Here is a 25,372-nt window from a genome sequence, read left to right on the forward strand (position 1 = left end):
TTCCTTTTCATAAGGGGTAAAAGGAGAAAGAGCCCCCCAAAATTTGTAGTGCAATTTCTCCCGAGTACGGAGATACCCCATATGTGGCCCTAAACTGTTTCCTTGAAATACGACAGGGCTCCGAAGAGAGAGAGCTCCATGCGCATTTGAGGCATTATTTTATGACTTATTTTCTAAAAAAATTTGAACTACATGCACCAAAATTAGTATGTTTTAAATTGTCATTTCTGACCTCTATAACTTTATTTTTCCGCATACAGGGCTATATAAGTGCAAATTTTTTGGTATTTTACCACGTGTACGCCATCGTCCGTGCGGTTTAACTGACCTTATATTTTAATAGGTCGGACATTTTACGCACGTGGCGGTACCACATATGATTATTTTATTTATTTTTACATTATTTAAAAATGGGAAAAGTGGGGGGGGGGGGGGGGGTGATTCAAACTTATTAGGGAAGGTGTTAATTCCCCTATTAACTTTTTTTTTTTTTTTGCCCCCATCAGGGAATACAACATGCAATCTTCTGATTGCATATACTGATCAATGCTGTGCCATAGCATAGCACTGATCAGTGTTCTCAGCGAGGAGGCAGGTGAGGACCCTCCCATTGTCCAGTCAGCTGATCGGGACCCTCGATTTCACAGCGGACGTCCCGATCAGTTCCAATGAGCTACCGAAACCGTTAACCCGGCATTTCAGACGCCGCAATCAACTTTAACCCGTTCTCCGCTCTTGACAGAACCAGGGCGTACAGGTACACCCTTAATCTTAAGTACCAGGGCAAGGGGCGCCCTTGGTCCTGATGGGGTTAAGATTAGAGCAACTCCTGAGCATAGGCCATCAATAAAAAAAAATCCATTGAAATTCTACAGGGACACCAAACTCTTAATACTACAATAATAAGCAGTGGGATCACCCTCCCTTATTTATACGACATTCTGAAGGAGCCATGTAATTATTATTTTTTTTTTTTAAAACAACATTTTATTGGCAGTACGCACCATGTATAATTGTAGAAATAGATTTTACAGAAATAAAATATCAAAAAAGTCTTGAACATTATCACGTCCTCCAGAATGAGGCTGATAAATATCCTTTGGGTAAAGGGATATCCTTCCGTCGTATCGCTCCCTGAAAGACATAAAAATCCTTAATGTGAGTCGTGTACTAGATCCGCGCCGTGCGCGTTAGCTACAAGCTAGTCAACTTGCCTCTAGGAAATGCTTGAGTCGAGAAGCCGACCCCATTTCTGTACTGGTGGTGATCTTCTCAATCCTGTGAAAGAAAGAAAATATTAAAAATGTAAAATAGTTGGATGTAAAAAAGATGGTTGTCTATAGAGAATACTTAAAGGGAAACACCGCTGCTCAGCGTCTGGAACAAACTGTTCCGAACGCTGGAGTCGAGAGCTTGTGACGTCACGCCCCGCCCCCTCAATGCAAGTCTATGGGAGGGGGCGTGACAGCCGTCACGCCCCCTCCCATAGACTTGCAATGAGGGGGGCATGACAGCATGAGGAGGCGGGGCTATGACGTCACGAGCTCCTGGCACCGGCTCCAGCGTTCGGAACAGTTTGTTCCAAACGCTGAGCAGCGGAGTACCCTTTTAAGTTAAAGGGAAATCTGTCAGCTGTGTCATGCTTAGAGCTAAAGTGTCAAGAAGGCAGGGCTAAGCTGCAACCTGCATAACTCCTCCCTCCCCTTTAAGCCTTGACTGATTGACAGGGCTCAGTGCTGGAAGCAAAGCCTATCAGTCAAGGCAGAGAGAGGTGGTGGAGGGAGGAGGCATGCATGCTGCAGCTCAGCACTGCCTTCTTGACACTTTAGCTCTAAGCATGACACAGCTGACTTAAGGACACAGATCATTTTATTTTTGCGTTTTCGTTTTTTCATCCTCGACTTCTAAAAATCATAAAACCCTTTTATATTTTCATCCACAGACTAGTATGAGGGCGTATTTTTTGCGTGACCAGTTGTCCCTTTGTAATGACATCACTCACTTTACCATAAAATGTATGGCGAAATAAATAAAAAAAATACTATTTGTGTGGGAAAATTGAAAAGAAAACCGCAATTTTGCAACTTTTGGAAGGTTTTGCTTTCACGCAGTACAATGTATGGTAAAAATGACATGTTTTATTTATTCTGTGGGTCAATACGAATAAAATGATACCCATGATTACACACTTTTCTATTATTGTTGCGCTTTAAAAAGATCTCAAACTTTTTTAACAAAATGAGTGTGATTAAAATCCCTCTATTTTGATGACCTATAACTTTCATTTTTTCGTATAAGCGGCGGTACGAGGACTCCTATTTTGCGCCGTGATCTGTACTTTTTATTGATACGCCATTTGCATATATTAACCTTTAAATTATTATTATTTTTTATATTATGTGACAAAAAAAAGCAGCAATTTTGGACTTTTTTTTCTACGTTTATGCCGTTCACCGTACGGGATCAATAACATATTTTGATAGTTCGGACATTTACGCACGTGGCAATACCAAATGTGTTTATTAATTATTTTTTTACCGCTTTTTTGGGGGTAAAATGGGAAAAATGGATGATTTACTTTATTGGCGGAGGGGATTTAATAATTTTTTCACTTTTATTTTTTATAATTTTCTTTTCCTTTTTACACTTAAATAGTCCCCATAGTGCTCGCTGTCATGTATAGGGTGGAAATGTACGTCCTGCTGCGGTAAAGTACCAGGGCACCAGGATATACATTTACGTCCTATGTCGTTAAGGGGTTAAAAGGGGTACTCCACTGACCGGAATATTTTGTTCCGAACATTGGGTGCGGGCTGTGGGGGGTCATGATGTCACGCCACGCCCCCTCAATGCAAGTCTATGGGACGGGGCGTGACTGCCGTCACGCCCCCTCCCATAGACTTGCATTGAGGGGGCGTGTGATACATCCAGAGCCATCCTTTTGCCACCTGTAACCTCTCTGTACTATTTGTAGTATAAAGTCCTATAGACTTACTCTGGGAAATACCGGTCATGGATTAACGTTAGGAGTTTCCAGAACTGATCCTGGTATTGCTTCATCATAGCGTTGCCACAAACCTGTAGGTATAGAAGGAAACCATAACAAAAAGACGTCATTTCTAAGATGCAGAAAGCTACAAAGGAAGCCCAGACTATATATATATATATATATTATATATATTTATTTATTTTTTATTTATATTATACAGGAGATCATCTCTCATGACTGCAGATATCACTTGTGCACAAGAACATGGCATCATTTCACTAACACACACGAAATGTCGCCATGTGCAAAACCACACAGTGGCCTTCATCAACTGGTCCACATGGTCACATGACAACACTACATAAGCAATATTGCTACAATCAGATATAATCGGTTATAGTGCAGACGGAAAGATTGGACAGGATTGTCTCAGGGGGAAAGATTGGACAGGATTGTCTCAGGGGGAAAGATTGGACAGGATTGTCTCAGGAGGAAAGATTGGACAGGATTGTCTCAGGGGGAAAGATTGGACAGGATTGTCTCAGGGGGAAAGATTGGACAGGATCGTCTCAGGGGGAAAGATTGGCCAGGATCGTCTCAGGGGGAAAGATTGGCCAGGATTGTCTCAGGAGAAAAGATTGGCCAGGATTGTCTCAGGGGGAAAGATTGGCCAGGATTGTCTCAGGAGAAAAGATTGGCCAGGATTGTCTCAGGAGAAAAGATTGGCCAGGATTGTCTCAGGGGGAAAGATTGGCCAGGATTGTCTCAGGGGGAAAGATTGGACAGGATTGTCTCAGGGGGAAAGATTGGACAGGATTGTCTCAGGGGGAAAGATTGGACAGGATTGTCTCAGGGGGAAAGATTGGACAGGATTGTCTCAGGGGGAAAGATTGGACAGGATTGTCTCAGGGGGAAAGATTGGACAGGATTGTCTCAGGGGGAAAGATTGGACAGGATTGTCTCAGGAGGAAAGATTGGACAGGATTGTCTCAGGGGGAAAGATTGGACAGGATTGTCTCAGGGGGAAAGTTTGTAAAGGACTTGGACTGGTTGAAAATTTAAACAAAAGAAAGCCTCCATGGTGATCTGAAGACTGCCCAAGTTCTAAACATATGCCAAATGGACTGAATCCCAGGGTAATTAACCAAAACTAAACTCTTGGGTCCAATAAAATGCCCAGGGGGGTATAAACCTCTAGTGACCCACCCCTAAAACACTGTACAATTATCAAACATCCCTATACAGATATCCTAAGATAAATCAGCGTGTGGAGTATGCTTTTACATCGGTACCTAGAAGGCGGTAAAGACTTTCTAAAGAAGCCTGCCCAACATGTTTTGCAGTATCGCCAGCATCATCAGGGGTAGTAAGGCTGGGGTTGGCCAGAGGCAAATTTACAGTTACAAACAGAGCATGAATAATAAGTAACCAAGTGGGAGTGGCCTGCTGGGGGCATGAGGTCTCGGAGGGAGAGTCAGATATGGTGGCAGGGCCCTGTACACAAAAAAAAAAATTTATATTATTATTAATAATAATAATAATAATAATAATAATAATAATAATAATAATAATAATATAGATATATAGATATATATTTTTTTTACATGGAGCTAACGGGGGCTGAAAATGCCAAAAAGGTACCCTAATGAGTGGAGCCAACAACAGAAGAGATGGGGATTCCTCTCCGATCCCTGGGAAAGCAAGTGACGGGCACACGAAAAAAGGAACACAATAAAAGGTAAAAGGAGAAATCTGCATAGACAACGCAGAAAAGAAGGGGAAAAAAATAAAAAATAAAGAGGGATGCAGTCGACTAAGGTTAATAGCCCATCAATATTATCCCAGGTCTGGGTGGTCTCCTATTGGCAGCAGCCTATACCCATAGTACCTGTGTCCCCCAATAAGATGCCCATGAATAACCGTAACGCCAAAGTATGACAACTAAACTTCATGTAATTTAAATGTCATAAAGTAAAATGATGGCGATATTTCTACTAGCACTTACCTCCAAGAAATCAAAGAGTAAGGTGGCTGTTATATCCGACCGTGGCTCCATATTCACCGTCTGTGCCAACCAATGCCATCCATGATTTAATCCATGTGGGTGGTTCTAGGGAGGGGGAAAAAAAGGGGGGGATATTACCGAATTGGAAAAGGTGCAAAGGAAAACTCTGAAATTGCTGGTACAATACATTAGTGTTATCCACAGCAAAGTACTTTACTAAGAAGAATGAAAAGTGAAAACTTCAAAAAAGGTTTCTAGCAGCTGCTTGTGTCCCCTAAATAATATTAACATTAAAGGGGAACTCTGGAGAAGAAAAAAGCTTTTCAAATCAACTGGTGCCAGAAAGTTATACAGATTTGTAAATTACTTCTATATAAAAAATCTTAATCCTTCCAGTACTTATCAGCTGCTGTATGCTCCAGAGGAAGTTGTGTAGTTATTTCCAGTGTGACCACAGTGCTCTCTGCTGACACTTCTGTCCATGTCAGGAACTGTCCAGAGCAGGAGAGGTTTTCTATGGGGATTTGCTCCTGCTCTGGACAGTTCCTGACATGGACAGAGGTGTCAGCAGAGAGCACTGTGGTCACACTGGAGAGAACTACACAACTTCCTCTGGAGCATACATCAGCTGATAAGTACTGGAAGTGGAAGCAGATGGACGGTCACTCTCCCATATGGAACATGCAGAAAAAGATAAGTATACAGGCTCAGTTATTCTGTACCCCCTGCAGATTAATGGAGGGTGACATGAACCAGTGCACAAAAATTCTTGCAAATGGAGGGTACCCGGTCAATATGACAGCGTTCTAGAACCAGGGTGCCTCCAGCTGTGGCAAAACTACAATTCCCAGCATGTCCGGACAGCCTTTGGCTGTCCGGGCATGCTGGGAGTTGTAGTTTTGCAACAGCTGGAGGCACCCTGGTTGGGGAACACTGCAATATGACGTAACCTGTGTATAGACCATAAAGTTTGGCTGTAGTAAGAATTCTTTCCTATGTAGTAACATAAATACCTAAATAAAAAAACATACATAAAACATAAATAAATAACTAAGTAAAATTAATAAAATGTAAATAAAATAAATAAATTAAAAAAATACATAAATAAAAATATTGCATGATTGACAATGGGAAATTCAGACATATTAAAAGGGTACCACGCCCCCTCCCAAAGGCTTGTATTGAGGGGCGGAGCATGACGGCACGAGGGGGAGGGGCCGTGACATCACGATCCTCCATCCCCTGTATCGCCCGTCATCAGCCATGGAGCGTTCTTCACTCTGTGCAGCTCGTGAACGGAGGGGCTGCAGGAGAGATCCAGCGGCGGGACCCCCCGCGATCAGACATCTTATCCCCTGTCCTTTGGATAGAGGATAAGATGTCTAGGGGCAGAGTACCCCTTTAGAGGCTTGAAATGACACTAAGACCAGTTTCACGCACCCCCTGATGTGAGTCAAAAGGCCAGCGAACTTGCATAATGGCAGCGTAGAGCCGAATCATTCCGGACATGCGTTTCAGGAAGCTATCTTGTTCTTCCACCACAGAGTCCTTCACCTTGTATCCCAGCAACCTACAGGCCAAAAACCATGAAAAATCACATTATATTAAAATGATCTGAAAACACAATGTACATGCGCAGGAGGTAGAAGAGATGGTGGAGAATACATCAGAACAGGAGCGGGGAGACAGATCCGACAAGTGTTCAGATGGTTGTGGCTTATTGCCCATACACCGAACTGCCATAATATAAAAACCACCTGCCTAGTACTGTAAAGGTCTCCTCCATCCTGACCCATCGATGTCTGGACTCCATAGACCTGTGATGTGTCCGTGGTATCTGGCACTAAGACATCAGTGGCAGGTGTGTGGTAACTATCGGGGGCTCTTATAGGGGTATAACACGCACTGGCCTATAACACGCACCCTCATTTTTCCAAGGAAAAGTTTTTTTTTAACCAAAAATCCTTGTTAAAATGAGGGTGCGTGTAGGGCAGCTTCTGCGGGGCCAGAGTCCCACCGTCGCCCCATTTTTTTTTTATATTTACCTGTCCTGGGGTGCGTTCCTGTAGGCTCCGGCGGCATCCTGCGCTGTGCAATGAAGAGTGACGTCGCGTTGAGGACGTCACTCGACAGCGCAGGACGTCGGCGGTATCTGAGCCTGCAGGAGCGCGCCCCAGGAAAGGTAAATATGAAAGTCGGGGATGGGGAGGGAATCTGGCGTCAGAGGCGGGACTCTGGCCCCGCAGAAGCCGCTGCAGTTACATGATTTAAAGCGGCCGAATTAAATCATTGAACCGCAGCGGCTTTTACGCGGGTAAGAAATAGTTTATCGGTGTATAACACGCAGATAGATTTTAAAGGGGGTACTCCGCACCCCTAGACATCTTATCCCCTATCCAAAAGGATAGGGGATAAGATGTCAGATCGCGGGGGTCCCGCTGCTGGGGACCCCCGGGATCTCGGCTGCAGCACCCACCTGTACGGCTTCCACCTCACACCGGCAACGCTGGAGGCTTCGGATCCCGACCACAATGGCGGAAGAGCGTGATGTCATGCCCCCTCCCATAGACTTACATTGAGGGGGCGGGGCGTGATGTAACACGGGGCGGAGACGCGACGTCACGCTCTTCCGCCATTGTGGTCGGCATCCGAAGCCTCCAGCGTTGCCGGTGTGAGGTGGAAGCCGTACAGGTGGGTGCTGCAGCCGAGATATCGGGGTTCCCCAGCAGCGGGACCCCCGTGATCTGACATCTTATCCCCTATCCTTTGGATAGGGGATAAGATGTCTAGGGGTGCGGAGTACCCCTTTAAGCTAAAAATTTTAGCTGAAAAAAATAAATAAAAAATGCGTGTTATACGGGGCTGTATAAAGACTAACAAAACCTGTGTAGAGGAAGAGTGGTGCAGTTGCTTATAGCAACCCAAAAATTCTTTTTTTACAGGCCTTTTTAAAATTGAAGCTTTCTGATTGGTTGCTATGGGCAACTGCACCGCTCTTCCTCTGCACAGATTTTATTAAATCTCCCCCTTTGTTCTTACCTCTTATATTCCATCGGAGGGGTGTCTTCACTACAAGTTGGGTAAAACGGAACAGCGTACGGACACTTCTTGTGCAGGTTGGCAAGGAAAAGTTCCCGCACTATGGGATACCGCTCCCATAAGGCAGAAGCCACTGAAGCAATAGGAAAGGCGGATTCATGATGAGAAGCAACTTCCTCTTCACCTTGATTCTGTAGGCACAAGACTAATGTTCATTAAATTAGATTAGATAAGTTAACACTGCAATGGAAACTGTTGTATACAGCAGTGCTTCCCAACCAGGATGCCTCCAGCTGTTGCAAAACTACAACTCCCAGCATGCCTGGACAGCCAGAGGCTGTCCGGGCATGCTGGGAGTTGTAGTTTTGACACAGCTGGAGGCACTGCTGTATACAGAGTTATGTGAATTATTAAAAGGTTACAATAATTTAATAAACTTATTTTGTATCGCATGTTTGTATGGGGGATACAGCACTACTGCAGTTATAACCACAAACACAACCCACCCCGACGTTTTGCCATTCCTGTAGCTTTGTCAAGAGGCTATGGTAAGGCTCCTTTCACACTACCGTTTTCGTCTGGTAGGTGATGTCCGTTACAGACGTCCGGAAGATAGCGGGAGGAAATTTTGTGCATAACACGTCTTTTTTCTCCCGCTATCGTCGGCCGCAATAATGGGAGTTATAACGTATGTTAGAGGAATCCCAATCCCATTCAAGTGAATGGGATCCTCTTTTCCCATTATAACTCCTGTTAGGCTCTGTTACAATGATGGACGTTAATGGCAGACAAAGTTTTAAAAAATAAATAAATAAAAAAAAAAAAAAAAAAGAGAGCCATTAAAAGGACAACTGTAGTGGAACACTTTTATATATGCCAGTGCCTCAAAAACAAACAAAATAAACTTATACATACCTTCCTATGAGCCCCCGTTGGTCTGGCACAGGCATCACGGTCCGGCAGTGCTGACCTAACTGCACTTCCTGGGGACGGGGACGCCGCAGAGCCGTCGGCGTATCACCGTCGGCAGCGATGTCCCGCCCCGGCCTGTGATAGGCTGAGCCCACTGTCATGTAAGGAGCTCTGGCCGGCTTCTTACACGACAGTGGGCTCAGCCTATCACAGGCCGGGGCGGGACATCGCTGCGGCCGGTGATACGCTGAGGGCTCTGCGGCATCCCCAGGAAGTGGAATGAGGTCAGCACTGCCGGACCGTGATGCCTGTGCCGGACCAACGGGGGCTTGTAGGAAGGTATGTATACGTTTATTTTGTTTGTTTTTGAGGCCCGGGCACGGGCATATATAAAAGTGTTCCACTACAGTTGTCCTTTAACCTCCATTTGTAACTGAGCAAATTTACAGTGTGAAAGAAGCCTAAGTTTACACTCCATACATTAGCCCTCCTTTAAGTTTTTTTTTTCTCACAATCCATGAGCTTCTCCCATTGAACTACTCACCACTAACTTTCCTGCCAACTTCAGACAAGCAAAGTCCAGACCTAGGGGATGCTGAGATAGAAGGATGGTTTGCCCAGCAGAGACAGTGGGTTTTCCCATCAGGAAATTATTAATCTTGTCAAATGTGCTCTTCACATGAGACCCTGAAGAAGTTAAAAGACAATGTTATATCACTTTGGATGCTTGGAGAAGGATTAAAAAAAATAAAAAAAACACAGGGGGTGCTCCCTGATGAGGGGTATCTGCTGGTGTGTGCCCTTCACCACACCACAGTAAGATACCCACCTTGTACAACAGTGGGTTGGTTGGTGCGGCGATAAGCAAGGGTAGGGTCGATGGCGCAAGTTGGCTGCTGCGTTCCTACCAGTATCGGACCCCAGTAATGGGGGTCAATAGTAATGGTAGACAGATAAGACAGAAAAAAGCCCGTTTTGCGGAGGCGCTGCACAAGAACATGAAGCGAGGACTCGAGCAGCACAGGACAATAAAATGCTTTTATTGGTATAGTAGGGACAACGCGTTTCGGAATGAACTCATGCCTTCCTCAGGTCCACTTACAGTGCCCAAGAAAATGCTTGTTATGGTACTGTAGAGCTGGGTAGAGGTCCTGTGTGCGTCTGTGCTGCTGCCGGTCTGGTCAGACAGACGCACACAGTACCTCTACCCAGCTCTACAGTACCATAACAAGCATTTTCTTGGGCATTGTAAGTGGACCTGAGGAAGGCATGAGTTCATTCCGAAACGCGTTGTCCCTACTATACCAATAAAAGCATTTTATTGTCCTGTGCTGCTCGAGTCCTCGCTTCATGTTCTTGTGCAGCGCCTCCGCAAAACCGGCTTTTTTCTGTCTTATCTGTATATCACTTTGGACAGAGTTATGGCAACTTCAGTAAGAAACCTGCTCTTCCTCTCGTGGAATATACCTAAACAGCAGAACCTCTAAGATTTAGACCCCTCGACCTATGATGGCCCCGACATACGATAATTTCAACATGCGATGGCCTCTCAGAGGCCATTGCATGTTGAAGGCAGCATCAACATATGATGCTTTTGTATGTCGGGGCCATCGCATAACCGCTATCCGGCAGCGCAGACTGCTTCAGCTGCCACCGGATAGCTGTTTACAGTGCCCCGTGTGGTCCGCTGACGATCACTTACCTGTCCTCGGGGCTCCGGTGCGTCCTCTTCGGGATCCTCTGCATCGTCGGCACTCTCCATCGACGTCATCACGTCGCTGCACACGCCGTCCCGTCATCCAATAGGAGCGGCGTGCGTAGCGACGTGATGGCGGTGACGGAGAGCGAAGATGCCGGGGAAGCAGAGGCCTTGCCGGAGCGTCGGGGACACGGCGACAGCGATGGAAGGTGACATCCCGGGCAGCGGTGACGGTCCGGAGCGGCGAGGACAGGCGAGTACAACTTTCTCTAACAGTGGTCTACAACTTGCGGACCTCCAGTTGTTGCAAAACTATAACACCCAGCATGCCCGGACAGCCAACGGCTGTCCGGGCATGCTGGGTGTTGTAGTTTTGCAATATCTGGAGGTCCGCAAGTTGTAGACCACTATCATATACTTTACATTGCACGGATCCCTCAACATACGATGGTTTCAACAAACGATGGTCCGTTTGGAACGGATTACCATCGTATGTTGCGGGACAACTGTACATGGTAGCCTCTGATTACTTACAGTGTTTCCCAACCATGACTTACATGGTGAAAGTATTGCATTACCTTCACATGACTGGAAGGTTGTGTTGTGGTAATGTTACACTTCTACTTCATTTAGAACATAACCATCACTGTGTAGTCGTAGTCGTGTACTGTGTACATATCCCTTTACATACTTCACCTATGACTGTAATGGTAAAAACTCACCTGATACGCTGGATATCTGGCTGACAGGGATGTTAACCGCCCTCTGAAAATCAGCCCTGATCTTTTTTATCTGGAAGAGATCGTAAAGTTATAGTAGATAAAAAGGACAGCAAAGCATTGATTAGGAATGGAAAAAAAACAAAAACACATAAAAAGACGACTTCAGATACCTTTGGGTCTTTGCTTGTTGACAGGTCTTCACAGGCATTCTCACACCTCTCCAATACCTTCTGCAGCTGCAGAAAGGTTTCCAATGTGCCCTTTGAAGCCTTTTTCTGGAGTCCTAAAAAAAAAAAAAAAAGGACCTTTGTTAATAAGGAGTTTCATGTTCATATAAAAACATTGATAATCTGGGCCAATCTGACAGACCAAAAACTGGAGTTAACTTGCCCATATTAACCAATCCCAGCTAAGCTTTCATTTTACCAGAGCTTGTTAAATGAGACCTACTGTGTATAAATACATATCCCCTATCCAAATGATAGGGGATAAGTAATAGATGACGGGAGGGTCAGACCGCTGGGACCGGATCAACAAGCTCCGGGAATGGAGCTTGTTGATCCCCGCACCCCGCTCTCCATGTATCTCTATGGAAGTGCGGAGACAGCCGAACCCTGCATCTCTCACATAGAATTACACACATACCTACCAACTGGGGGCTTCTACCTAATAGGGGGATTCCCCACCTACCTAATTGGGGGTTCTACTTAATTTGAGGTGGGGAGGTCCTAACTACCTCCTGGGGACATATCTTAATTATAAGTGTCAGAGAGGGCCTCATGTTCAAGTTTCATCTAAGAACTGCTGTCACATGACATCAAAGGGGTACTCCAGGGAACTCGGGATAAGTTTCTGATTGCAAGGGATCCGACCGCTGGAACGCCTCTCGATCTCCAGAAAAGGCTCATCTACTTACCCTTCCTCTGGCCCCCACCCTCGGAAACTAGTGTAAGTGATGGCTCGCTCAGGGAACCCTCACTTGCACTCATCCAGGAACGTTTGGGCTGTAACGCAACACTTATTCTCTACCATGACTAAACTGGAAACCTCCTATAATCACCCATAACATTCTGAGGTCTGTTTGTCTCTGCTTGGCTGTGACTAAGAAGCCAACAGGACACATACTGCTTGGCCGTAGCCAGGAAAGTCTGGTTGTTACAACCCTTTAGTTTGTAGAGCACTTGCCTTCTTGTTTAGTTTGCCTCCGGTCCTGCGCTGGAGCTGGGCTCTGTGGCACTGCCTGTTGCTGCTGCTGTTGTTGTAGTAGTGCCTGCTTAGCAGCTTCTTCCTCCGCCTTCTTCCTCTGTTCGGCTGCAGCCAATTCCTTCTCTATGGTGCTCGCCAACATCTGCATCTCCTGCAGGGAGCGCTCCCCAAGACTCACATCATCCTGTGTAGGGAAACCTCTCTGCGGAGGAGAAGAAACTCAGATCAGGATTGTTCTGGCTGTCTAAATTATAGTACTATAAAACCAACGACCTCCAGACCAGTGGATGATAGGGCGCTGAGGGACCAGGCAACAGTTGAAGCAATCAGCTTTTATTCCCAACATGCAACGCATTTCGCACTAGTGCGCTTCATCAGGCATGGATGCCTGATGAAGCGCACTAGCGCGAAACGCGTTGCATGTTGGGAATAAAAGCCGATTGCTTCAACTGTTGCCTGGTCCCTCAGCGACCTATCATCCACTGGTCTGGAGGTCGTTGGTTTTAGATTGCTTATATTGTGGAGCGGCAGCAGAGGCATCTGTTTCATGCTATTATCCAAGTTGTGCTGGCACTTGCACAACTAACATTGGTAAGCGCTCTATCATTACTAGCGTTTCCACATAGGTTATTTATTGCACCATGGAGCGCTCCATTTTGTCTGTTTTGTAGTAAATTATAGTATGGACTGCAAAATGGGGCCCCTACACCTATAAATGTCCACCGGACCAGCCAATTTCAATATGATCAGAAGTGCCATTTTATGGGCCTGGTGTGCCCCAACATCAATGGCAGAAGCCAGGGAGGAGAAGAAGTAGTGGGCAGTTTCACTATGCTCAATTCTTTTGTACTTGAGGGTAATAAGCCACCGCCAGGAGTGTCTGGCAGAGGTTCTCCTACTGTCTGCCCGAGCATATCTGTACGAGCGGGATCGGGAGAAATAGCTGACAACATTTTTGAAGGGGGAGGGAGTGAAGGTTTTAATGAGTGTGCGTGTAAATTATATCGGTAGTAAGGGTGCAGCTGTATTTTAAAGGGGTACTCCGCCCCTAGATTGTCCGGGCAGGCTGGGAGTTGTAGTTTTGCAGAAGCTGGAGGTACTGTGGTTGGAAAACACTACTCTATAGTATTGTCTTAAAGGGGTACTCCACCCCTAGCTTCTTATCCCCTATCCAAAGGGGATAGGGGATAAGATGTCAGATTGCCAGGGTCCCGCTTCTGGGGACCCACGGGATCTCCGCTGCGGCACCCTGCTATCATTACTGCACAGAGCAGACTCGCTCTGTGCGTAATGACCGGCGATACAGGGGCCAGATCATTGTGACATCAAGGCTCTGCACCCTCGTGAAGTCATGGCCCGCCCCCTTAATGCAAGTCTATGGGAGGGGGCGTGATGGCCGCCACGCCCCCTCCCATAGACTTATATTGAGGGGGCGGGCCGTGATGTCACGATGATCCGGCCCCTGTATCGCCGGTCTTTACGCACAGAGCAAGTGTGCTCTGTGCAGTAATGATGGCGGGGTGCCACAGCGGAGATCCCGGGGGTCCTCAGCAGCGGGACCCCGGCGATCTGACATCTTATCCCCAATCCTTTGGATAGGGTATAAGATGCTAGGGGCGGAGTACCCCTTTAAGACAATACTACTACACAGTGCCTCCAGCTTCTGCAAAACTACAACTCCCAGCATGCCCGGACAGCCTTCGGCTGTCCGGGCATGCTGGGAGTTGTAGTTTTGCAGAAGCTGGAGGCACCCAGGATGGGAAACACTGCGCTAGAGGAATGGACTGAGAATTTATTTTACCTCACTACTAGAGCGAACAACAGAGGATAGAATGCCACATATTTGGTTCCCTCGGTGGCCATAAGCAGAGAGATCCACACGCAGGGATTCCTGTTGCTTGTAGTCCACTTGAATTTTCTGAACAAGCTGCAGCACTTCTTGCTGCACAGTGCACAGGCGGCGCATCCTCTCGCGCCCTTCCTCTTGCCGGACGCGTTCCATTTCCTGTTGGCGTTGCTGCTCTGCTTCACGAAGCTTCAAAGTCACAAGCTGAGGGGGATCGGAAAATATGGGTTACAGATCAAATACAGTCAAGTAAATCAGGGAACCAAGCATAAGATTTTACCATATATAACACATGGCAATGCATTAAATATGGTAAAATCGTCGTCATCACCACTATCCCAGGGAAACGTTGCTGCTCGCAGGGATGGTGAGGATATGAAGTTTATAAGTGTCCCCTGCCGGCCCCATAAGTAGTCCCCTGGGTGGGTAGCTAAACTTAAAGGGGTATTCCGGCTTTATATGTGATGGCCGTCACGTCCCCTCCCATAGACATGAATGGAGGGCGCGTGGCGCGGCACTAGGGAGCGTGGCTGTGACGTCATGTCCCTGTCTCTGAAGCAGCGCCCCGGCACAGAATGCTGGGGGCTGCACTGAGATTGCGGGGGTCCCCAGCGGTGGGACCCCTGCGATCTGCCATCTTATCCCCTATCCTTTGGACAGGCGTGCAGAGCTGGGAGGCATAGGGAGTGAGCGCTGGCAGAAACATATTAGGCACGCCATAGTAGACGATGAATGGCGCACGTGCTGAGGAGGCCCTGTGCGTCAATAACAGGCCAAGTGCTGACGTAGCCGGACAGGTGCGGTGTGGCCTCGGGGGGCGTTACAGAATCCTGGACTAGCCGCTCCGACTGTTCCTGACTACAGACAAAAGGGCGGTCAGGAAGAGACATGGACCAGCATTTTTTGCCACTATATCACAGGAAGATAAAGGAAACCGGTCCCCTACAATGGCACATTGCTGTTCTACCGCCACTTATCTCTGGACCTTTCCCTTTATCATAGGTCACTCGCAAAATTCACACAATACATTGGGATTCCAGGCCCGTGACATGACGCTGACCTTCGCTCTATGACGATGTTCCTCCTTTAGTTTTTCTTGCTGTCCCAAGACCTCCTTAGAGCTTTAGGAAAAGACGACAGTAAAGACATTAGTGACCTCCCCATCCCATATGATATAGGACACTGTAGTCAATGGCAGCTCAGTCCTCCCTCACCTCTGCTCCAGTTGTTCCAGCAGCTGATGCTTCTCTTGTCTCTGCTTCAGCTCCATCATCTCATCGAAGCGCTTCAGCTGCTCCACAGACTTCTCCGCTATGGATTTGCTGAACTGGTTACACATGTCGAGCCGCGCCTGCATTTTTTCCTTAAAAATAGAGGAAACACTTTACAGATTATTTGGCGTGGGCAACTTCTATCTTCTTATCCCATGTGGGTTGCAGCTGACTTCTCTCTTAGGTACTAAATGACTTGATGCAATACTTATGTATACAGGTAGGTGTGCAAGGGGAGCGAGGACTTACATGCTGGAAGCCCTATACAAGTCAATGGGACTTCCAGAATGACTTCTGATCGCAGCAGTCTCGGAGTATAAGATTTCGGGGGACATTTAAACATATGATGAGCTGCGGCAGGATAACAGGTACACTTTAAAGGGGTACTCCGGCGCTTAGACATCTTATCCCCTATCCAAAGGATAGGGGATAAGATGCCTGATCGCGGTGGTCCTGCCGCTGGAGACCCCCGTGATCTTGCAGGGGTACTCCAACCACTTGACACCTTTTCTCCCATCCAAAGGATAAGGCATAAGATGTCTGATTGTGTGTGGTTCAGCAACAGTTGTAATTTTGCAACAGCTGGAGGCACCCTGTTTGGGGAAATACTGCAATAGATTATGTGCCCTCCGTTAGATTGAATAGGTTTGAGATACTTAAAGGGGTACCCCACCCCTAGACATCTTACTCCTTTTCAAAGGATAGGGGATAAGATGTCTGATCGCGGCTGGACCCCCCCCCCCCCCCCCCCCCCCCCCCCCCCCCCCCCCCCCCCCCAAGATCAGGCATGGATAGAACAGCCTATGGATAGGGCAAAAGATGTCATGGGGCGGAGTAACCATTTAAGTATCTCGAACCTATTCAATCTGAGGGCACATAATTTATTGCAGCGTTTTCCCAACCGGGGTGCCTTCAGCTGTTGCAAAACAACAACAGCTGTCCAGGCATGCTGTAAGTGGTAGTTTTGCAACAGCTGGAGTCACTTAGATTGAGAAACACCGATCTATTGGTATGACAGTATATCACGCAGTCTGTTCCGCATGCAAGGTGATATTTGATTTCAACATTTTCCCCAGCATTATAGGAAATAGAAAAGATTATTAGAAAAAGTAGGGTGTCAACCACTGTGGGGGCCCATAATGGCAGCCGCTTTGGTCATCACCCAGCTTTCCCCAAAACAGATATTGCTGAAATTTTTTTTTTGAACAAATCGTTTGGTTGTAGGTAGTTCAGGATTAGAAAAAACATGGCGGCTATCTTTTACAAACTGCCCCACACCTGTGCATAGGTTGAGAACGATATTGCAGTTGAGCCAAACTAAAGTGATGGGGACTGAGTAATACTACTACACACGTATCCTGTGTGCTCATCATAATAGGTACACTGTAAAAGGGGTACTCCTCCCCTAGACATTTTATCCCCTATTCAAAAGGATGGTGGATAAGATGTCCGATCGCGGCCGGACCCCTCAGCGATCAGGCATTATATCCCCTATCCTATGGGTATGGTGTAAGATGTCTAGAGGCGGAGTACCCCTTTAAAGAGTAACTCCCACCATCTTAATTATTTTTTTCTGTCCCTACTTTGTTAATCTATCCCTAACCCCCTCCCTGCCTTTTAAAAATTGTTTCCTACCTTATAAAGGTCTTCTCTTCTGCTGCCGGAAGCAGACTTCCCCTAGCAGGCGCGATGTCACTGAAGCCTGCTGGGTGCCGACTTCTTGCCCTCACCTCATCTATGCTGCGCTCCTGTCGGAAGCGCGCATAGATCAGCGGCCAATAGCAAGGCAAGCTGCTCCGGGGCTCTCCTCCTCCCTGTTTAGCAGATCATGTGCTATCCAGGGAAGAGAAGTTTAGGAGCATCGCCGACTTTGCCGTGCAAGATATCCCTGCCAGGGGCGGGGGATGGGCTGCGCGCGAGGCCAGTGAGCCATTGCGTGAAGCCCCGGCGTTCACAAGCCCTCACTCCCGCCTGTCTGATTGACAGGCAGGGAGCGAGCGCAGGTTGACTGACTGAATTAGGACCGATTGCCCTGCGGCATTGGTCCAAATTCAGCTGTGAAGTCACGTCAGGCTGCAGCCGGCAACTAGGAGGGAGACCCCTAGTGGCCGGTTTTCAAATGTAAAATAAAATATTTTAAACAAAAAAATAAATAAATAAATAATGGATATATATTGTAGTACATAAGTACTACATCTCCATCTAAAAAAAAAATAAAATAAAAATAAAAAAAAGGGGTTGGTGATGGTGCCCATTTAAGTATATCAAATCTATAGGGCACATAATCTATTGAAGTTTCCCAGAACAAGGTGCCTCCAGCTGTTACAAAACTACAACTCCCAGCATGCCCGGACAGCCGTTGGCTGTCCGGGCATGCTGAGAGTTGTAGTTTTGCAACAGCTGGAGGCACCCTGGTTAAGAAACGCCAATCTACGCAATTTTCACGACCACCTTTCACACGGCCTGTGTTTCAGGCAGCATGAAACGAACGACTGGGTCCCTTTAAAGGGGAGCTCCGTAATCAATAAATCTTCCTAAGGACTGACCTGCGCTTTCATCTTGTGGGCTTTCTCAAACAACAATATGCTGCCTTGAACTTCCATTGCTTTGGCCAGCCGTGGTTTTGACGGCGTCGCGGTTTCTTTAGGCGACAGTTCGGAGTGCCGCTTATCCTGTAAAGACAGGCTGGTGAGATCAAGATGGTTTGATGGCCGGACAACCAAAGATACGGATCCGCTTACAGAGTCTTTGCGTGTGACGGGCGCGGGGTCATCCTGCAGCGGGAGTGCGGTCTCCACGAGAGTGCTGTCCGATTTTTTGCAGCTGATATTATCCAGTACCCAGGCGGAGTATCAGACAGCGCCACCACAGACTCGATACCCAGAGCATCCTAATAAACACAGACAAGAAGGGGAGGGATGTTACCAGAAGGAACAGTTATTAGCACCTGAATGAATGACAGATCAATGGTCCATGCTCCCCCATTTGAGTGCAGAGCTAGCGCAGAGAGGGCGAGGGTGGGTAGAAGGGGGAATAAGGGGCGACTCAGTGTGGGTCCCAGTGGCTGGACCAGACATCTTATCCCCTATCTTTGACACTTAAAGGGGCAAAGTATCCCTTTAAATAGTACCTTTCAAGATCTTGTTAAATTTTATAATCCTCCCAGCTCATGATAAAACACCCCCCACCTTTATTTTTATTATTTTTTAGTTTTCTACCTTGATATTACTCTGTATTTTCTGCTCAGTCTCAGTCAGATTCGCAGACACACAGCGCAGAGCAGTTCAGTGTGAGATGAGCTATGATTGGCTAAGGCTGCACGCTGCACTGCACCCCCAACCCCCACAGCACTTCGGACTGCATTTTTTCTCTGATGATGGACTTCTGCCAGGCCAGCAGGAGTACAAAGTCTGTGCAAGAGATGGGGGGAGAGGGGGGGGGGGGCGGGGGGGGAATGTGGTCTGTACAAGTAGGGAGACACCTAGTGGCAGCTTTTTTAAACACAAATAAAACATAGAAACGTCAAATTTTTTTTAAAACAACAAAGTACATTAGAAAGATTTTTTATTTACCATAAGGAGTGCAATAGCAAAAATTAGGTTTAATGACATTGCCCATTTAAGTGTTAACCTGTATCTAGGGTTCCTCTTTTTCTCTTAAATGTAAGTGCGGCACCTATATTGGAATTCCAGTTCAGTCCCCAATTTTTTGTTGCTGTATTTAGGTGCTGTCAAAAAATCTAAAAAATCATACGACCAAAAATTGTGAAGTGCCATAAAAAAAAAATATATATATACTTTTTATGGGTATTTAGATTAAAACACACCCAAAACCTATCAATAAAAAAGGGCAACCCCAACATATAAAAACCACTCTTCATAATACTTACATTACAATCCCTGTGAATGAATTGTGGGTAATATACAATTTGCAGGTGTCCCTATGGGGAATACAACCTATACATTGAATATAAACCGTTTACTGATGTGGATATAGGGTATGACACCACTTCAGATAGATACACTGAATAATTACACTTCTTCCATTGGGTTTCTGTTACTTGCAACTTCTTCAGGGAAAACTGAAGACGACCAGCCGGCGAAGTATCTGTTTACACCACGTCGGGGCGCTGAGTAGCTTGCTTGGCAGAAGTAACACTTTCAGCATGTTATGTGTGGTATTAAAGGCCAAACGGAGCTGTATTATTACAGTTCAAATGAATCATGGGTAATTCTGTATACACTTTGCAGGTGCCTATAGGGAATACCTCCTGTAAATAAACTGAATAAAACAGTTTGCTGATGTGGCTATAGGGTACGGCACCACTTCACATAAGATACACTGAATTTCACTTTTGCCAACGGGTTTCTGTTAGTAGCCACTTCTTCAGGGTACACTGCACAGAACCCAACGAGCAACGTATCCGTTTACACCACAGAGGGGCTGTAAGGAGCTTAGACAATACTCACAGTGGTTTTCAAACCGTGGACCCTCCAGATATCGCAAAACTACAACTCCCAGCATGCCTGGACAGCCAATGGCTGTCCTGGCATGCTGGGAGTTGTAGTTTTTGGACATCTGGAACTTCGCATATTGGAGACGACAGCAATACCGTATACAACCTTATGGACTAGGGTGCGCTGTGTTAGACAACATATTTTGTTAACTACTTCATGTCAAATTAGTTTAGTGCCACCTTATAATGGTGCCCCCTAGTGGTGGGTCAGATACTTATAAATGATTGTTGTTACCTCCGAGCTCCATTTTCTATTATACTGCAGCTTCCCCTTAGAGGAATTCTTGATGGCCACCAAGGCCTCCCAGTCCAGATCGCCCGGCATAGTAACGCCTAAAAAAGACGGAACTAATCCATCCACACTAACATGATAAGACAGTGTGCACCCCAGGACCCTTTCCGCCTTCTACTTCCGGGTCACCCGTCACGTCACTCCATGGGAAATAAAATAAAAATAAGAAGCAGGAAGCCGAACGCGTCGCTAAAAGCCGGGACTAATCCATCCACACTACATAATAAGACGGTGTGCACCCAGGACCCTTTCCGCCTTCTACTTCCGGGTCACCCATCACGTGACTCCGTGAAAAAAAAAAAACTCCCATAAAAAGCAGGAAGCCGAACGCGTCGCGGCTGGGTGTTGTCAGGGCAACGGACGTTACATAGTACCCGCCCCCTTTTCCTTTTTGTTATCCAATCACAAACCTCGTTGGCTTGGGACGACTTTTAAACAAACCAATGGACGTTCTGGGGGGCGTGTCCCGGAACAAAAGCTGAGCAGAGCTGGGACTATCGGGGTGTATGTAGTGGGGAAGGGGGGGATCGGCAAGGACGATGGCGCCGCCAATGGTAAGAATGAGGCTATTACTAGTGGTTGCGGTTTGTTGTGCTTTAGTCTCTGCCTAAGCCTGACCTGTGGTTATTCTGCGACTTGTAGTTCCACAGCATCTGTAGGTTAAAGCTACAGAGTGTGCTGGGAATCTTAGTTGTGAAACTACAACTCCCATCATGCCCTGACAGCCTTCGGCTGTCAGGGCATGATGGGAGTTGTAGTTCCACAACAGCTAGTTAGCCGCAGGTTGGTCATAAACTCAGCCACTGAATCCTAAAAAGATTCGCAAGTTCCCAATATCCTTTTGTGTTTCGGGTTCTTCGCCATTTTCCACATCTCTGCTTGCTTTTAGTGAATAGAAACCTGCTTGCTTACATCCAGTGTCCGTCCCTCTCATACAGCTGGTTGAGAGATCAGGACAGGTTTTCCAGCCTCTGGGTGTAAACAAGAATGTTGCCATTCATTGACTGCAAGCAGAGATCGTGTCAATGGCGAATTGAAACACAAATGAGGTGTTTCTGTTCTTCACAAAAGAGCAAGCACAGACCTTGAAAATGGCAAAGAATTAAAAACGCGTCATTTGCGTTTCAGTACTCCTCCATTTTCAAGAACTTTGCTTGCAGTCAATGAATGGCAAAATTTTTAGGAGGCAGGAATCCTGTCCTGATCGCTCAACTGGAACATATTGGTTGTAAACAAGCATGTTTCCGTTCACTATAAGCAAGCAGAGAGATTGCAGTTGCTAAATAGAAACATGCCTGTTTACATAATATCCTAAATATTCTTCAAACACAGTCCCAAAGTGTTGTTCATTGACTGCAAGCAGAGATCTTGAAAGTGGGTATTTCATATTTTAACTGTTCTTTCAAGATCTCTGCTTTTAGTAAATTATTATTAGTATTATTTATTTATTTTTACAATTTTAACAAAAATCTTTTGACTGCAAGCAGATATCTTGAAAGTATGTATGTATTTTCTCTTTTATTTTCTTCTTTTTTAACATTTTCAAGATCTCTGCTTGTTTTAAGTAAATAGAAACTTATAGGTTTGCATCCAACATGTTCAAGCGATCAGGACAGATTTCCAACCTTTGGAAGTAAACAAAAACCTTTCCATTCATTGACTGCAAGCAGAGATCTCGAAAGTACGTACTTCGTTACCATTTTCAAAGTCTCTGATTGCTTTTACTGAATAGAAACCTGCTTGTGTACATCCAACATCGTACCCAGACAGTCATCTCCTAACATCAGGACAGGTTTTCGGCCTCAGGATGGAAACAAGAACATTCTCATTCATTATCTGCAAGCAGAGATATTGAACGCAGGCATTTCATTTTTTTTTTTTTTTTTATTATTACCATTTTCAAGATCCCTGCTTGTTTTAAGTGAATAGAAACATATGGCTTCACATCGAACGCGTTCAAGTGATCAGGATAGATTTCCAACCTTTGGAAGTAAACAAGACTGCAAGCAGAGATCTAGAAAGTGTATATTTCTTCACTATTTTCAAGATCTCTGCTTGCTTTTACTGACTAGAAAACTTCTCGCGTAAATGCAACACGTTCTCCTAAAAAAAATTGCTGGTTAAGCTATCAGGATGGGTTTTTAGCCTCCGGATGTCAACGAGAACATTCTCATTCATTGACTGCAAGCAGAGATCTTGAACAAATGTCTTAATTTATTTTTTTTAACCATTTTCAAGATCTTCGCTTGCTTTAAGCGAATGGAAATCTATGGGATTACATGCAACACGTTCAAGTGATCAGGGCAGATTTCCAGCCTTCTGGATGTCAACAAGAATCTTTCCATTCATTGGCTTCAAGCAGAGATCTGCAGAATTTATTAAAAAAAATAATAATAAAAAAAAAAAAGTTTGTCTATTCAAAACTTTATTTACAATAGGAAAAACAAAACATTATATATATATATATATATATATATATATATATATAAATAAATTATTTTATTTTATTTAAAGGGAACCTCCTCTGCTTTAATCCCAATATACACTGTATATAGAGGCCAGACCTGTCCTCGGGCACGGCCTCCCCCTCCACCTCCCATAACAGGGAGCGGCTTGGCTTCTGTAGGAGACGGTTGTAAGAGGCTTCAGTAACTATAGGAACTGTTTACTAGTAGAGGAGTCCCTGGGGATTCGATCCCACAGTCAGGTAGAGTCTTGTAGAGCGGCCGAGGTGACGGACTCTCTTCGGGTAGGAGCGTGCACTCAGATCCGTATAGGTGAGCACACACTCGTATCTCTTATATGGGAAACGTAAGATGGTCAGGTCAGTAGAGGTCCTGATATGGTGGGACTCCGATGGGAACATGCATCCAACCACAGATATATATCCTATATATCAGTGGTCTCCAAACTGCGGCCCTCCAGCTGTTGCAAAACTACAACTCCCAGCATGCCCGGACAGCCAACGGCTGTCCGGGCATGCTGGGAGTTGTAGTTTTGCGACAGCTGGAATGCCACAGTTTGGAGACCACTGATATATAGGATAGATTATATAAATGACCACTGGACTAGGAGACCCTAAATAACACTTATAGTTAATTTTGGGGCCCCTGTATGATCCGAGCCCCCCCCCCCCCCCATTGTATGCTACCGCATTGGACCAGAATTTAGTAATGGCGGTATTCACTTTTTATCAATAAGGTCGGCTTCACGCTGCGTTCTGGTTTCCGTTTAATGTATACGTTATGTCGTCCTGCGGAATCCTTTTTCCATTGAATTACCCCTTGAGGACGCAGTTTTTATTTAATTTATTTGTCTATTTAATTAATTAATTTAATTAATTACATTTATTTATTTGTGTTTATTATGTATTTTTTTAAATGTATTTTTATATTTAATTTTACTTAAATTACCGGTAAGTTGAAATAAATAATTTAATTTAATTTTAATTCATTAAATAATTTAGTTCATTTATTTAGTTAAAGTATTTATTTTTGCATATTTCTTTTTATTTATTTTTTTATTTTTTCCTCCTCGCCTTTTTTAATAGCCATAAGGTTCTGTCCACACGGAATTCCGCTGCACCAATCTAGCATTTGGTGTGAATGGACCTTCCGCCGACCCATTCGCATTGTGGAATTGAAGCGGCAGGAATTCAGGGGGGGAATTGAACGCCGACTTAGTTGCTGTCAGCGGTGATGGATCGGGTCCTGGCGCCGGAGTATTTTTTTATTTTTTTTGGGGGGGGGGGCGTTTGCTTAGACGGAATCTCCCACCCAGAAATTCCGCAAAGTGAATGTACCCTGAGGCCATGTCCCCACGGCGGAAATTTCACTGAAATATTTTCAGTGGGATTCTGCCGCAAAAATTTCTACAAAAAATGCTGATTTCGACGTCCACTGAAACAATGAACATTGACCGTCTATAGAGGCGGCGCATTTTGGATTCGTCTTAGCGCCGCGGAGACATGCGAACAGGCGGACATTCCACACATTTTACTCCGTGTGTAAATAACTTTAGCTTTCCACCTCCAGACCCACATAAGGCCTGTTTTATATGCGGGACCAGTCTTATTTTCTAATGACGTCACTCATTTTGCCACAAAATCTACAGCAAAGGCAACAGAATATGGAGGAGATTGATCAAAACCTGTGTAGGGGGGAAGAATGGTGCAGTTGCCCATAGCAACCAATCAGATCGCTTCTTTCATTTTCACAGGCCTTTTCAAAAGTGAAAGTGATCTGATTGGTTGCTATGGGCAACTGGTTAATGTTTCCTCTGCACAAATTTTCCTGAAACTCCCCCATTCTGTTTATTCTGTAGGTCCATACTATAGATGAGCGAATTTACAGTAAATTCGATTCGTCACGAACCTCTCGGCTCGGCAGTTGATGACTTATCCTGCATAAATTAGTTCAGCTTTCTGGTGCTCCGGTGGGCTGGAAAAGGTGGATACAGATCTAGGAGACTCTTTCCTAGGACTGTATCCACCTTTTCCAGCCCACCGGAGCACCGGAAAGCTGAACTAATTCATGCAGGATAAGTCATCAACTGCCGAGCCGAGAGGTTCGTGACGAATCAAATTTACTGTAAGTTCGCTCATCTCTAGTCCATACGATTGCAGCGATTCCGAATTTATATAAGTTTTGTTCTATTTTATTATTTTTACAAAAATGATAATTTTTTTGTAAGATAATGCAGGTCCGTCAGGTCACCCGTAATCGCTTAATGGGATATATTAGGGAATTGCCATATAAGCACCATTTTCTGTAGTGTCAGGTTGTGGGGATCTGATAGATTTGGTGGAGAGTTTATTATGTGGTTCTGATATTTATACATTGCTGATGTTTTTTTCTTTTTTAATAGAAATCCATC

The 25,372-nt window shown here is 45.4% G+C and overlaps 1 protein-coding gene across 3 annotated transcripts; it reads right to left on the bottom strand.

Moving 5' to 3' along the window:
- Nucleotides 1-957: 957 nt before the first annotated feature.
- Nucleotides 958-21,035, bottom strand: GLE1 (GLE1 RNA export mediator). 3 transcript variants are annotated; one of them, XM_056539020.1, is made up of 17 exons: nucleotides 20,441-21,035; nucleotides 20,288-20,319; nucleotides 18,431-18,542; nucleotides 18,236-18,361; nucleotides 15,633-15,781; nucleotides 15,479-15,539; nucleotides 14,374-14,622; nucleotides 12,552-12,774; nucleotides 11,537-11,649; nucleotides 11,367-11,436; nucleotides 9,490-9,632; nucleotides 8,034-8,224; nucleotides 6,435-6,564; nucleotides 4,995-5,099; nucleotides 2,996-3,078; nucleotides 1,215-1,278; nucleotides 958-1,134 (listed from the first exon to the last, which is right to left on the bottom strand). In XM_056539020.1, the coding sequence occupies exons 1-17, from the start codon at nucleotides 20,528-20,530 to the stop codon at nucleotides 1,066-1,068; spliced, it is 2,010 nt and encodes a 669-aa protein (XP_056394995.1). In that variant the 5' UTR covers nucleotides 20,531-21,035; the 3' UTR covers nucleotides 958-1,065. The 3 variants fall into 3 exon arrangements, with proteins under 3 accessions (XP_056394995.1, XP_056394992.1, XP_056394993.1); XM_056539017.1 differs by lacking the exon at nucleotides 20,288-20,319 and having other exon boundaries at nucleotides 959-1,134; nucleotides 15,446-15,539; nucleotides 18,431-18,579; XM_056539018.1 differs by lacking the exon at nucleotides 20,288-20,319 and having other exon boundaries at nucleotides 961-1,134; nucleotides 18,431-18,579.
- Nucleotides 21,036-25,372: the final 4,337 nt, after the last annotated feature.

Source organism: Hyla sarda, chromosome 9 (assembly GCF_029499605.1).
Source record: "Hyla sarda isolate aHylSar1 chromosome 9, aHylSar1.hap1, whole genome shotgun sequence".
NCBI lineage: Eukaryota > Metazoa > Chordata > Amphibia > Anura > Hylidae > Hyla > Hyla sarda.

What these genes read in the sequence shown, in the direction of transcription:
- GLE1 (XM_056539020.1), bottom strand. Translation starts at nt 20,530, where the DNA reads ATGCCGGGCGATCTGGACTGGGAGGCCTTGGTGGCCATCAAGAATTCC. An exon ending in TTGTTCGCTCTAGTAGTGAG is followed by an intron (nt 12,775 to 14,373) that starts GTAAAATAAATT and finishes TCTCCTCCGCAG; the next exon opens with AGAGGTTTCCCTACACAGGA. An exon ending in CATGACCGGTATTTCCCAGA is followed by an intron (nt 1,279 to 2,995) that starts GTAAGTCTATAG and finishes TTTCTTTCACAG; the next exon opens with GATTGAGAAGATCACCACCA.